General features: G+C 40.8%; 1 protein-coding gene across 6 annotated transcripts in view; it reads left to right on the top strand.

Moving 5' to 3' along the window:
- sptb (spectrin, beta, erythrocytic) overlaps positions 1–14,950 on the top strand; it is a 44,180-nt gene extending 29,230 nt beyond the window's left edge. For 3 of the 6 annotated variants that reach the window (XM_008399168.1, XM_008399167.1, XM_008399165.2), the window contains 16 exons: positions 225–314; positions 1,483–1,773; positions 2,115–2,245; positions 2,448–2,652; positions 2,773–2,996; positions 3,548–3,698; positions 4,695–4,939; positions 5,401–5,539; positions 5,875–5,959; positions 6,063–6,259; positions 6,554–6,636; positions 6,839–6,902; positions 7,009–7,259; positions 8,812–8,985; positions 11,928–11,970; positions 12,233–14,950. In XM_008399168.1, coding sequence (XP_008397390.1) covers positions 225–314; positions 1,483–1,773; positions 2,115–2,245; positions 2,448–2,652; positions 2,773–2,996; positions 3,548–3,698; positions 4,695–4,939; positions 5,401–5,539; positions 5,875–5,959; positions 6,063–6,259; positions 6,554–6,636; positions 6,839–6,902; positions 7,009–7,259; positions 8,812–8,985; positions 11,928–11,970; positions 12,233–12,427 — 2,568 coding nt within the window. In that variant the 3' untranslated portion in view covers positions 12,428–14,950. Of the gene's footprint in view, positions 1–224; positions 315–1,482; positions 1,774–2,114; positions 2,246–2,447; positions 2,653–2,772; positions 2,997–3,547; positions 3,699–4,694; positions 4,940–5,400; positions 5,540–5,874; positions 5,960–6,062; positions 6,260–6,553; positions 6,637–6,838; positions 6,903–7,008; positions 7,260–8,811; positions 8,986–9,400; positions 10,616–10,642; positions 11,640–11,927; positions 11,971–12,232 lie in introns of those variants that run through there. The other 3 variants (XR_001776163.1, XR_001776164.1, XM_017302588.1) reach the window with 3 other exon arrangements.
- The last annotated feature ends 184 nt before the right edge of the window (positions 14,951–15,134 follow it).

The raw sequence follows: 15,134 nt of genomic DNA, 5'->3' as shown, positions 1-15,134 counted from the left end.
TAAATCTGCTCTTCTTTTGTTGTTTATAGCAAAGTCAAGGTATCATGTTTGATTTTCTTTGTGAAGGAGCAACAAATCCATGTGAAGAAGGCAGCTGTGGAGATAATGTTTTATATTTGGTGCACATCAGAGATCTGTGAAGCAATTTTTCAGACTCTGTTTCTGCTTTGTGTTCTTATCGTCGCAATCTTTTTTTCCCCTCTTTTTCCTTTTGCGTCTTTCAGCTCTGGATTGAGGAGAGGATGCCCCTGGCAATGTCACAGGAGCACGGCAACAATCTTCAAACTGTGCAGATGCTGTTGAAAAAGAACCAGGTACCAGACTGTCAGGATTTATTTCCTGTAAACTGCTTTGTCCTCGTTTATTTACTCATTTATCAGTTAATGCTGGGAAACGGCACCCTTCAAATTTTGAATTTACATTTAGGGCCTTGCAAAAGTTAAAACCTTTCCACATTTTGTTGTCTTACAACAACAAACTTAATTTGTACTATATTCTATTAAGTTTTATGATTACTTAAAAAATGAAATATAAGTTAAATATAAGAATTTTTGAATTTAATTGAAATATATTGTATTACATTTTTATGTCATCAAAGTTCAGCAATTTTTTGCTGTAAAAACCTATTTCAACCTTTAAAAAAAAAGATTATTTATCAGGTTTCCTAGATAAATACTAGAAATTTCATTTATCTACTCAACCTAAAAAATAGTTCATTTTTTACTGTCACTTTTCTGTTTGTCAGTGTTTGGAGGTATTTTCCATTTTTAGAAATATTTTGAAGACTAAATTTGTCAATTTACATCCATTTTTAGCAAAAGAACACAAATTTACAACAAATATTTTTACTTATGGCACCCTATAAGCTTCTAAAGCCAATATAAGTCAGAAACTATAAATTAGGTGTTAAAATAGTCAGACTAGTTGACTTTTTTTTCTAAGGAGTTTATGCTCTAAAATTCCCAGAGTTCACTCTGGTCTTGTAGTCAGGGTTAGCTGTCCTCTCATCTGCTCTGACCCATTTCCCTCTCTGTGCTGAAGAAAAACATTCCCAGCATGATACTGCCACCACTATGTTTTCAGTGTTACTTTTCCAGATCAGAGGCAAACTTTACAGCTTATATTCACCATAATTTTACTTCTGCTTTGCATTCATACACTGCAGTGTGTTGGTCTGTGTTCTAAAAAATTACATAGAAGTTTGTGGTTCATCAAATAACACAATTTGTAAATATTAATGGGTTTTTTTCCTAGTTGTGCAAGCTAGTGCCCTTCAAATTTTAAGTTCAAAAAGTTTTACTATGCAAAGAAAACAATATATATTCTTTTTCCAGCCGCTTAAAGCTTCTGGGATTTTCAGTTCTTTCGGCTCCACTGACTTTCCTGTTTCCTGTTTCTGTCTGAGTGAACTCACAGTATTAGTTTCCAGTGAAACGATGTACATTTGCTGTCTTTCTTTCTTTCTATCTTTCTTTCCACCAGACTCTGCAGAGGGAGATCGAGGGCCACCAGCCTCGTGTCGACGAGGTGCTGGAGCGAGGAAGGCGTATGGCGGCTGCGGCCAGCGCGGAGGACAGGCCGGAGGCGGAGCGGATCGGGGACCAGATGCAGGAGCTGGTGGAGGCATGGGCCCGGCTGCAGGACGAGATGGCCAAACGGCGAGAGAGGCTGAGCGGCTCCAACTTGGCCCAGCAGTATTACAACGATGCTGATGAGGCCGAGGCCTGGATAGGAGAGCAGGAGCTCTACATGATTGCGGATGAAAAGGCGAAGGTTAGTAGGAGAGGAAGGCACGCTGTGTGTGTGTGTAAGAGAGACAAGAGAAGGGGCCTGATTAGCTCAGGGAAGTTTCCAAACATGTTTAAAAATCTGATCTTATTATCCTAATCAAAGTAAAGGCATATCAGTCTGTTCAAATAGCAAGTAATTAATTTATCAACATGATTACATGGTTTGGGTTCTCTTCAATTAAGAGGATTCGCTTTTTTTTTTTTTTTTTAAGTGGCACCCTCTACGGAGAGCTAATTTTGAAGTAATTTGTTTTGCTTTGATGGGTGCGCTCCTCTCCTGTCTGTTTCTTCACCATCCTCCTGTTTTCTCTCTCATCCCTTCAGGATGAGCAGAGCGCCATGCTGATGCTGAAGCGCCACCTGATCCTGAAACAGGCAGTAGACGACTACGCCGCCTCCATCCAGAAGCTTTCCGTTCGCGCGCAGAAGATGCTCGCAGAGGACCATCCCGATGGGTGCGTGCTTGAACTCTGCATAGTGGTCCTAATTTACTCTATCCCCGTCAGATGTGATTTAGGCTGACAGGAGTGACAAGCATGTAAACGCGTGTCTTAATCAGCAGCTTCATCTAGAGTTAACCAAATTCTGATCTCTTGACCTGGGTTTTAAGTCTCTGAATCTAATTTCCTTCCACCCTCTGCCTTCGTTATCTTTCAGGGAGGAGGTCATAAGGCGGCAGGGTCAGGTAGATAAGCAGTACGCAGGCCTGAGGGAGCTGGCAGAGGACCGCAGAAAGAAGCTGAACCACACCTACCATCACTTCCTGCTGAGCAGAGAGGTGGAGGACCTGGAACACTGGATTGCAGAGAAAGACGTGGTGGCGTCCTCGCAGGAGATGGGACAGGATCTGGACCACGTCACGGTATCACAAGCAGAAACTGACGGAGAAATAACCAAAAACATGAAACATTTCTGTTGGGCGTGATCATCTCTGTCTTTAAGGAAGGTTTTTAGTGATTTTTTTTTTTTGTTTGCTCCTCAGCTCCTGAGGGATAAATTCAGAGAGTTTACGCGGGACACAGGGATGATGGGTCAGGATCGGGTGGACATGGTGAACCAGACCATAGATGAGCTGATCGAAACGGGCCACAGCGAAGCGGCCACCCTGGCAGAGTGGAAGGACGGCATAAACGAGAGCTGGGCCGACCTGCTGGAGCTCATCGACACTCGATCTCAGCTCCTCACGGCGTCTTACGACCTCCTCAAGTACGTGGAAGACATCTTACCGCCCTCCCATAAAATACTCAGAAGTTTGTGGTTGTAATGTAACACAAAATGAATCCATAATCTGTTCTGAATGCTGTCAGAAAAGAAAACATTTACAGTGAGATTGAAACAATTAATCGGATTGATCGTGATGAATCGATTACTGAAATAATCAACTAATTTAGTAATTGATTAATGGTTAACTGGAGTATACTGACTGCAAATAAAAGGTTGTTTACTGAATGGAACAACACACTTACTAAGTCAAACTTATACCAAATATATACATTTTGCAGTAAAGATAAAATATAAAACTTTTTCTGCAAGTATGTTCAAATTTAGCTTCACCTCTCTTAGAGTGATCTTTTTATATCTGATTAATCGATTGTCAGAATAATCGATAGATTAGTCAATAACTGAAATAATCAATATTTAAAGCCCCAATTTCCATGCAGTAGCATCATTGAGAAAACATTAACTTGCTGCCTACATCTCACAGATGTCACGGTCATGATGAATGCAGTGATACTAAGAGCCCATTCTTCTCGAAGGTACTTTGATGACGGAAAGGAGTTGGTGACGCAGATCCACGAGAAGCAGAAAGAGCTGCCAGAGGACGTGGGAGACGATTTCAGCAAAGCCGAGTCCTTCCACAGGATGCACGCCGCTTTTGAGAGAGACATCACCGCCCTGGGCAAACAGGTAGAACACAAGAGATTGGCTCTTCTGCTCTGAAGGAACACAGCAGGCGGCGGCCAAGAGGCGCACTTTGATGATTTGTGTCTGCCAGAGAGTTCTGTAATATGTCTGCAACCGTCGAAGGTGAGAGGTTATTGTTTAAGAGGCAGGGTTTCTTTTATTTGGTTTTTCTTTAGCAAGAAAACGATGCAACTCGCATGAAATTTTTAAATGCAATTATTGCGGTCCAATATATTCATATGAATGATTTAGAAGGTAAAATAGTTCCGAATGCCTTTCAGCTTGTTTTGGTTGAAATGATGACAGAAAAGATAGATAGACACAGTCTGCCAGCAATGTTTTCTTTGTTAAACTTTTAATAACTGACTTAATACAGTAAAACCCCTGAAGAGCAAATTAGCAATAGCCACAAAGCTATAAGCACTGAAAATACAGGACTGATGAGAAGTTTATGTGCACTAATCATTTTAAAGGCTGCCCTTCTCCTACATTATTTCTTCACCGTCAAGAAGCCCCACAGCATGATGCTGCCATTGCCATGTATAACAGTGTTCTTAAGTTTGAAAGCCTCACATTTTACAGAAAGTGAGGTTTGATGGTAAAAACCCAGGCAGAATACTGTGTTATACAGCAGGACATCCTGGATTAGAACTGGTCTAAACAAAGGAAACAGGGAAATATTAGGATTCTGAAATGATCCGCACCTCAGCCCTATTAGACAATATGTAGAGCATCTTTAAAAGCTTAATCTGTACCATTTAGATATTTGTGAATGTAAATATGTATACTTTAGACAAAAACCCCCCACAATAAATCAAAACTTGTTTTTAAAATGCCATGAAGGTTGGCTCATCATAAATTAACATGATAATCACGCCCGTGATGAGCATATGCAAACCTTTCATCACCGCCGCATCTTTGAGAAAAAAACCACATTATCACGACTCATTAAAACGACATTAATGAGGCCGTTATTAACTGCTGAGTCCTTTTCTCTAGGTGCAACAGTTCCAGGAGACGGCCTTGAGGCTTCGAGCTCAGTATGCGGGCGACAAACAGGACGCCATCCAGGCCATGGAGAGGGAAGTCGTCGAAGCCTGGAAGGGCCTGCTGGACGCCTCCGACGGCCGACGGGCGGAGTTGGTGGACACGGCCGAGAAGTTCCGCTTCTTCAGCATGGTGCGAGACCTGATGGCCTGGATGGAGAGCACCATCCAGCAGATAGAGACTCAGGAGAAACCCAGGTGTGCACCGATCAAACCGTGCATAACAGCATGTTAAAGAAAGTTTATTTTCCTTTTGGATGTGTTTTTGTATGTAAGCAGAACATAATTAGAGAAATGCAAACCCCCCCCCCAAAAAAAAAACCAGACACTTAAAAAGTTTGGCTTTCTTTTCTTAATTTTAAAAATTAAGCTTTTGCTGTTTTTTTTGTTTGTTATATTTGCACTTTTTAGCTCTGTATTTGGTTATTCACTCTAGTTTTCATGAGTCAAATGTGGAATAAAGTGCAACAGAGGTTTAAGAAACCCCCAGGCATTTATGCATAGTTTATCAAAGATGCAGCCGTTTTAGAAAGTAATTAATTAGATAAAGCACAGGGCACTGATCAAAAGTACTGTGTGTGCAGTTCCTTTTTCTACCAACAGAGGTAGAAAGGTTTCATGCATTATTCGCTCCTATATCTCTCCTTCTCCTTCATTAGGGACGTCTCCTCCGTGGAGCTGCTGCAGAAGTACCACCAGGGGATCCGTTCAGAAATCGAAACCAGGAGCGCCAAGTTCACGGACTGCATAGACCTCGGCAAGTCCATGCTGACACGCAAGCATCGAGACTCTGCTGAAGTAAGAATGTGCTTCAAGAAGGCTCCTTTTCTGCTGTTTGCGTTAGATTTAATTACTTTTCTCGGAACAATTATCCCCAAACAAACTGGGTTGCCTGAAAAAGAAAAAAAAAATTCAAGTCGTCCTATATTCATCAGGGAGGTTAGAAAAGCAAATACTAATTAGAAATGGATAAAGGAAAAAGGAATTTAAATAAGCAATTGACCCTTGCCCGAATTGAGTGTTCAGTTAATTACTTCACAATGCTAATTCTTAGAGTATAATAGGAAGTCTTGTGGTTTTTTTTTTTTAAAGTAAGGCTGATATGTAACTGAGACTGTAAAACATTTTGTCAGATCAAAGAGAAACTGGTTCAGCTGATGGAGAAAAGGCAGGAAATGATGTTCAAATGGGACGACAGATGGGACTGGCTCCGACTCTGTGAGTAATGCATTCCCCCGATCCCCGACTTAACAACGGAGCAGCACGAGCATCCGCTTTATCAAAAAGCAAGCCATAAAAAAATTCCCTTTAATGCCCTCAGTGCTGGAGGTGTGTCAGTTTGCACGAGACGCTTCGGTGGCAGAGGCCTGGCTCATTGCTCAGGAGCCCTACGTGACCAGCAGGGACCTGGGCCAGAGCGTGGACGAGGTGGAGAAACTCCTCAAGAGGCACGAAGCCTTTGAGAAATCCACTGCCACATGGGAAGAGCGCTTCTCAGCTCTGGAGCGCCTCACTACGGTACCCTAACTTCCTTATGCAATTTGTTCTTAAAAACATAACGCACTTATTCTGTGGCTGAAAAGCTAAGGATAAATTCAGCCAAGTGTTTCCTTTCTTATTTTTTGTGTCAAAAAATTTTTTGTTTGCCACATACTGCACAATCTAAAGTCTAGACACTTAAGTTCACTATCAATTTAAAACAGATATTTCCACAGTAAAGGAAAAATGTGCAACCCTGCACAATACCTTCAGAAATAGTTTTGTTATTTAAGGTGTTGTCAGTGAAGATGACAACAGGTTGCTGTGTTGCAGTTGGAGTTGCTGGAAGTGAGGAAGCAGCAACAGGAGATTGAGCAATTCATCAAAGACGAGCAGCGCTCAGATAAAGAAAGCAGGTAAAAATCATGCCGAAACTATCAAGTATGTAGAAACACTCAAAACTACAAGCATTTTTTTTTAACCTCTACATGAAAGTAGAGGTAAAAATGTGTAATGTCTAAAGCGATGTTGGCTTGGTTCTTTCTGGTGGATTTGCTGAACTTAAAACTAATAAGAACACAGCGTTTCTCTTTCTCCGTTTTCTTTTTTTCTGCTCAGGAGAGAAGACACGGGCTTCGTAGAAGAATCTTCACAGCTTTACACTATTGAGGAACAAACCCTGGTTAGCAACAAAGCCCCTTATTTCCATTACCTATTTTAATTCTTTTTTAAATAGCCTCCTTTTTATTTATGCATCAAGATCGAAAGTATTTTTTTTCCTGGTCCAGTCTGGCGCGATGGAGCCCAGCTCAGGTCAGCTGGACGGGACTGCTGGTGACTCCACAATGCCGATGGTGTCAGAAATGAGAGAGAGCGCCTCTCTGGAGCTGGAGCCCTCTGTCTCGGTTGTGACTCCCAGAGAACCAGAGAGGGCGGCCACCATGCCGTCAGAGACCCTGAGGTCGCAGGCAGTGCTGCAGGAGGGCATGCTCTGCCGCAAGCATGACGTGGAGGGATCCGGAAAGAAGGCTTCAAACAGGTCGGGCACTGCCAAGAAATCCAACATAACCACACCCTTCATCATGAGCATCAATAATACATCTAGACTTAAAAAAAGTAACATTTTTCTATGTAAAATGATCACACGACATTGAACCCGTTTGCATTTTTTGCAGATTTTCTCAAAGTTATCCATGCAGACTCAAATAGATACAACACCTCCGCTAATAATTGGTTCACTGCTCCTCAGGAGCGTCTGGACAGCATGACATCAACATCAACTCAGCATCAACGTAGACAAAAGTTGTCAAATTTTCAGTAAGGCTGAAGTTGGTAGCTTTGAAATGTAACGTCAGCATCGTGCTGAGGGCCTGTTTTCCTGCCAGTGCTGGTGGTGCCTGCCATAAAGTGACTAACCGTGGAGAACATCTTTCAAATTTTCCATATCAAATCAAAAGTTAGATGGTCAAAACTGGTTTTAGAATAGCTAAAGCAGGCTAATTTTAGCCTTCTAAAATGGCCCCGACTTCAGCTCTGCTAAAAAAAATAGAAAAAAAGTGTTATGCATGAAAGCTGGATTCCTGCAGGTAATCCAACTGATTTAGATTAAATCTACCATTTCTGATTAAAAGTTTTGTTTCAAAAACCCAGCCAGACGCATTCCAGAGAATTGCTGAGAGCAGCAAATAGTCTGAGGTTTCTCTGCAACATCGCAAGAAAGACATTTCTCCAAATATTAGTGGTGGTGATCCTGTATGTATAGTTTGAAGTGTGAATTAGAGAAAATTGGCAATAATTTAAAGCTTGTTTACCCGCTTACGTAGCTGAACAGCTACATAAACATCGCACGGTGCTTATCGCACGGTGTAGAAAAAAACATTTCAAATGCATCATTAAAGGGCCAAAATATGCTATTCATTACAATAATGAGTTCATGCCTCCAATTGGAACTGTACATTTCAATAGATAATTGGTACTGAAACATGCCTACTGTGTGTAGAAAGAACAAAGTAATTTAAAGAGATTTGCAACACGTAACATGTCGGGATGTTAGTGTCTTGTTTAACTTTTGTCAAAAGGTTTCATCCCTCATTAGGTGTGAATTCAGCATCCAATTACGGGCTGGCACAGCGAGATCCACATTTGTTCATAAATGTGAATACATGAATAATAAATAGCTTGTCAAAAACACAAGAATTACATCCAATTATGTTGGAAATAATTCAGTGGAAGTCTGCGAAGTCCCTCCAAATGATAAAGAGGAGACCAACTCAACGTCTGCATGCCAGAGAAAACGTTTGGGCTCTGATGGTTTAGGTTTCTCAAGATGGAAGAAAAGAAACAAATGAACAGGTCAAAACTTCCTGCAGTCTGGCTTCATTAAAATAAATAAAACGTGAAATCCATTTTCAGTTCACTAATAAAGGAGCCAAAGACGATCTAAAGATGTCATTACAATCCGCATGTGTTCACAAGTTTTAACGAGCCGGTTTCCATGGTCGAACATCAGCAAAACTATAACTCTGTGTTATAGCCTGAAATAATCCCGTCAGGATCTTCATCGCTCCTGCCTTCGTCTCTTTCACTTTCAGGTCCTGGAACAACCTGTACTGCGTACTGAAGCCGGGTCAGCTCTCTGCATACAAAGACTCCAAAAGCTTTGGTCACGCAGTGACGTTCCACGGTGAGGACCCCCTGCTCCTCGGCAACGCCACCTGGGAGATCCTCACTAACTACAAGAAAAAGAAGAACGTAGCCAAGCTGCGGTAAGAAATGTGTCGATCTCCCATTTTCTCAAAATGGCTTATATTCAAGTAAATACTTATTGCAGTATTCAGACGGGATTTGATGAAAAAAAAAATTGTATTGGGTTAAAGCTGTCACATATCATTTCTATCCTATCTAAAGTTCTCTGACATAGTCTTTTTTTATTGAAATATGACAGTCGTGGCAGATTTAGGAGGATTTCACATCCTTCAGAAGTTTCTGAAGCAACCAGCAGACATTCAGTCTCTACTGAAAGTCACTGCCTTTACCCTTCACCTTCCAGCTGAGAAGCAATCCTAAACTTTAACTCTGTGACAGCACTACCTGTTGTTTTCAATTACTGTCCCCATCAAACAGATCAGCCCTAGTATACACAGTGCTGTGAACAGGTTTTTCTTTTTTATCTCCTTATAGGTTTCTTATGTTTTTGATTGGAAAAAGCCAACCTGGTTCTATGTAGAAAAGTCATTGCTGCCCTGATTAATCATGATTTAACAGAGAAACTACATCTTTTGGAAAGAGGAATCAAATTTCACTGGCCACCTCCAGGCCTCACATGATGCCACCACCAAAAATTCGAGAGCAGATGAGAAACAAAGTCACTGAATGACATCTAGCAGTCTGGAAAGTGAACCACAGGAAGCCACGATCCACAAATTGAGAGAAGGTGGAACAGCGGTGAACTCTCCCAGGAGTTTCTGACCTACCAAAGTTACTCCAGGAGATCACAGAAGATCATGGAACAACAAATAAAGCACCGCAAGCCTCACTTATCTCAGTTAAGGTCAGAGTTTGTCGTTGAACAATAAAAAACTGATACCTTGCAAAATCGGTATCCACTTTCCTTTGGAAAAATATTTTGTGGATTGAGAGGAACACTTTAGAACATGTGCGACTTGTTACACCCAACACAAAAGCTACAGAAAGGAGGAGAACATCATGCTGACATTCATGACCTTAAACTCAGTTTGGTCATTCTGCTGGACTAAGATCTGAAGCACAAGTCTACCTCTGAATGGCTAAAAAAAAAAAAAAGTATTTTGTATTGGCCTAGTCAAAGTCAAGACTTAAGCTCAGTTCAGATGCTAGGCCCTAAGCCTTTGAACATGATCAGGTTAGCTTTTTCACTAATAAATGAAATCATCATTTGAAAAATGCATTTTGCATTTCCTTAGGTTTGTCTTTGAGTTTGATGACAAGCAACCTTATCAGACAATATGAGAGATTCTGGTCAAACTTGAAACGGATTACTCTTTGCTGAACAGAGAAATTTGAAAATGGTTTAAAAAAAAAATCTACCTTGAAAAATGAACGAATTTTTAAGATGCTTGGTTTCTGATCTCCTTGCACTGATTAATCTTAAACGTCATTAATCGACATCAGCTAGAGACAGCTCAGGGGTGTGATTAATTTTCTGTGGTATCGCTCAACAACACTGGGCTCCTCTCAGCAGCTAATGGGGGATTTAAAGAGATAAATCATGTCCTCGCAGCAGGAGAAAGTTATCATTGTGAAACTTTCTCGCTTTTCCACCAAGAACAATTTTTGTCAATGCAGAAGACGATCATAGTCATAAATAATTCATACTGTAAAAGTCAATACGAGAACCGAGAATTAAAAAAAAAAAAATCAATTAAAACGCTTTTTTTTTGTTAGACAGAAAGGAGAATCCGAACGAAGAGTGGTGGCGAATAAACGAGACTGAGACAGATGAAGTCAGAAAGCGAGACGTGCGCTGTGAAGAACATGCTTGAAGGGAAAGAGGAACACAGTCAAGACGGAAGCGCTTCTCTACTTTTCAAAGCGCCGGGGTTGAAGACACTCTGCGGCTGTGGGGGTCTGTGTGACAGCCAGCGACGGGGTAAAAAAGACCGCGCGGCTCCAACAAAACATCCCCAAATTCTGGATGCAAACATCATGGCGCCGTTGAATAAAGGGACGAGGAATTCCCAGAATGCACCACTTCGGAAAACACGACCTAAAGCGTGTCAAAGCCTAAAACATAATGACGTGTACAAAAACGTCTTTCAACTTAAGAACCTCTGCATTGAGTCCTGGCTGAAGTGCCGTAATTTATGAGTGTTATTCAAGTGACATTTTGGAGCTGGAGGGGATTCTTACCAAATGTCAAATAAAGCTTGAGGAAGCAGCTGGCTCCAGGGAGGGACTGCGCGCCGTCCCACCTGCCTGAGGCGGGGATTACCGGACTCATAAATGCAAAGAAAGGTTTAATTACTGGGCTGTTGCTGTGGGGACTTTAGCTTCAGGAATAATTAAACACCACGCAAAAGTATTCACACCTTTTGAACTTTTCGAGGGGACTTTGTCATGCTAGAACCAAAAACTTCAAGGCATTTTATTGAGATTTCTATGAAACACAAATTAACGTGTAATTTAATCTCAGAATAAATCCAGCTGTCTTCTATTCTTCTGGCTGGAGAACTGACATGGACGGCTGATTGATGCTTAGATCCTTATGGTGCAGTGAACTAACTTTTGAGAGAAGGCAGAGACTGTATAAGATTTATTTTCCTCAAACTACTCCTTTTTAGTCAAAGCTTTTGCTTATGAGAAGGTGACACGTTCATTTTAAACTGTAAATGAAACAAATGAATAAATAAATTTAAAAAAAGTCTGCTAGAGAACAATTCTATCACATGAAATCCCAATAAAATACAGTGAAGTTTGTGGTTAAAATGTGACAAAACGTGGAAAAAAGTTCAAGGTGTGCAAAAGACTTTTGCAGCCGTAAAGTTTACCATACAATTATGGACATGTGACCGCTTGTCATAATCATAATCATAATCATAAAGTGACCGAGGCTTACCAAACAGGATGCAGCAATAAGACTGAAGTTCCACAGATGTGTTTGCACGAAACGTTTGTAGATAAATATAAAAAGTGTTTCATTAAATGTCTTTTTTTTTTTCTCCTTTCGCAGTCTTGCAGATGGCAGCGAGTATCTGTTCCAGTGTAAAGATGAGGTAAGTTTTCAAAGTGCTGATAAAAACAATGCATAACTTTCACATGTCTTTCATGAACCACATGACAGTCAAGAGTTCAGTGTTTAAATAGTAACAATCTCTGGCGCTAAGCTCGGCTCACAAACACGAGCAACTCCACCTGTTGAGATAAACCAGTAAAAACTACAAGACAAAGCCACACACTGCCTCACTGGGGGGGGGGGGGGGATTCCCTTCCTAAGCCAACTCCATGTGGGTTTTTTTTTTCTCCATGGTATTCCAGGAGGAGCTCCAGCGCTGGAGCCAGGCCATGGAGAAGGCCGTTCAGACCCTGGCAGCGGAGGAGGCCCCGGGCCCCTCGGGGTCCAAAACCCACAGCCTGCCCACCGCTCCCTCCTCCTCAGCTGCCCTGCCTGAGCCCGGCTCTGCCAAGAAAGACAAGGAGAAGAAGTTCAGCCGCTTTGCCAAGAAGAAGTGAATGAGAAAGGAGAGCCGCCTGGAGAGGCAGTAGCCTAGGCAACCTGGAAAGAGGAAGTAGTATTTGTGTACGACCAGTCCGAGCAAGCTTTATATCACCCGATTTCTTTTTCTTTTTTTTATATGATTTTTGTGACAAATAGTGTAGTTTCGGTTGAAAGCCATCACTATTGCCTGTATTTAAGCGAGTGTATGATTACAAAAAAATCCCTTTTTATTTGTATTTAGAAATGCTAAGGCGAAAGAGTAAATTAAAAGCACAGGAATGCTTCACACTCAACCAAAGATTGTTTGTAAAACTTTGCTTTTTTTTAGTTCAGCTTCAGTTTTTTTTTGTGTGTGCTTTGTTTAGGCATGCTTTGATAAAAGCCATATAGGACATTAAGGTATTTTCATCAATTTGCCTTATAAAATGGTTGTGAACTGTAATACTGTGCTGTTTGAGTTCAGAGCACTAAATGCTAACGTACCGACGCAGAGTGAAATACACGACGTTTGAGAGGAGCTTTGTAAAACGCAGTGGAAAAGATTCAGAGACGAGGAAAGCATGGCGCAGTGCAGAACGGCGCGCACACACTGCAGGTGTAATTGCAGTTATGCTAACTAAACGCTCTATGCACCGAGAAGAGTTGGAGCGAATAGATTTTCTTTTATTTTATTTTTTAAGTGATAGTAGCAGTCATGTGGGCTGAGAGTACCATCTAACTTACAGGCTGTACTCTCAACTCATCTCTGATAGTTTTTTTTTTTTTCCTGAATTTCAAATATATTCAACACTTGTGTAACAAACTCTGACTTTCATATCTATTCATTGACATGTATACACTATATATCTGCAGATGCATGGAGTATGTTTTACATTAGTTTGACATGGTGCTATCGAGATATTCCTGAAGCAAGACCAACTTGACATGCCTTATTTGTCACCAACTTGCAGTCGCACTAATGAAATGAGTTCTGTTAGCACTGTTCCGTCTGTGGGGTGTTTCATAAAGGTGGCTCACACCTGCAGGTTTTCCAGTACGAAAAAAAAAAAAAAAAAGCCTGCAAACTGACTGGTGAAAGGCTCGGGCTTCTATGAACATATAGATTAGCTACACTACATGGCAACATTTGGCTTCAAATCATGGTGGGGATTCGTTTCTTCAGAGGGACAGGGAAGCTGCAGAAAGATGTCGAATCAAATAGTCTGGGAGTTAAATGCAGGGAAATCCTGGAGGAATATTTGTAATAGGAGGATAACTGGTTTGGAGGTTCGATTCTGCAGCTCAGGCTTTTTAACAAATGCAGGGATTAACAGAGAACCACTCAACCTGTTAGTTTGCCCTACTGGGAGGCCTGAGTTCACAGGTTTGAAACATGCTAGGGTGGTTTGGGTACTTAATGCTTATAAAAGCTTGGACTAAAAACACTAAAGAACCTGTCTGCTGGTACTTTCTGGTAGCCTTCTGTTAGGCCTGGGTTTATGAAGGCAAAGCATACCGACTAAAAGAAGCTAAAGGAAAAAAAAAATAAGTCGGACTAAAGGAAAGAGCACATTGCTCTTTTTAATGGAAAGTATTCGAAAAAACGGAAGTGGCGGCATCATGCCATATGGTTTGTGTAGTTATTTAATGTAAAAATAAATAAACACTCCAACAAAAGTTTACCCATGTAGATATTTTAAAAAGTGACCTAGTTTAAAATGAAACTTCATAGTTGGGGGGGGGAGCCTTTTTGCTCATTAACATTTTATTATACAAATTGTAAAAAAAAAAAAATCAATAAATAGAAGCCACTCTTTATGAAACACCCGTCATCTCACTGATCTATATTTCATTTACTCGATGCAAACAGACAATCAGTAAGTAAAGAGTCAAACAATAGCAAGCGAGGAATTTAAACCAGAGGCTGTCACTTCCTTAGACATGATTAGAATAAAAGACTTAAGAGAACTGGGTGTGGGTACACAGCAGCAGCATGAAGCTGGGAGAATTGATGATGTGAATGGAACTTCACAGTAAAACGCTGCATAATGAGGCAAAACCATCAACACATGCAAACAAGAAAACTACAGTACACAAGCCATGCGAGTCGGTGTGGTGGCACTAATGCAGACTCACACTGCTGTCCTGCCTTCCACTACAGGCTCTTCACCACGAGCCACAGTGCAACTCAAGTGACCTCAATAAAAGCCATGTTTAGAAAGTTGAGCGAGAGCGTTCACCTCAAGAGTTTAACGATCTACATTTACAAAGAACCGATGTAGTGATTCTTCTCAAATAGTTAAGCATAATGTTACATTTGTACAAAAAAAAAAAAAAAAAAACACCTGAAAATGGTTTGAATGACTTGCATTGTATGTTTTTTTTAAATTGGTCACTATAGCTATAATAAGAATGTGACATGTCTACTCTCACCTTCATCCACTCCTGTTCAGTGGTTTTTAATCTGCATTTTGTACTCTCTCTCCAGCCATGTAAAAATATCCAAAAATGTTGAGAGAAATTAGGATACATTTTGAGAATAAAGTTTAAAACCGATACCCAGGAACAGTCGGCTGCCGTGACTCTTTCTACATTTTCAGTGTTTAGTAACATTATTCAGTCATTACGCATTTCCAGATTTTGTCACATTGCAACCAAAAAAAAAAAAAAATTAAGAGATTTATTCCAACACAAAATGGTGCAAAGCATTAAAGCAGAGCCAAGAATTGTCTGGTATTTAGC

Source organism: Poecilia reticulata, linkage group LG22 (assembly GCF_000633615.1).
Source record: "Poecilia reticulata strain Guanapo linkage group LG22, Guppy_female_1.0+MT, whole genome shotgun sequence".
NCBI classification, from domain to species: Eukaryota; Metazoa; Chordata; class Actinopteri; order Cyprinodontiformes; family Poeciliidae; genus Poecilia; species Poecilia reticulata.
This window is presented reverse-complemented; position numbering and strand designations above follow the sequence as displayed.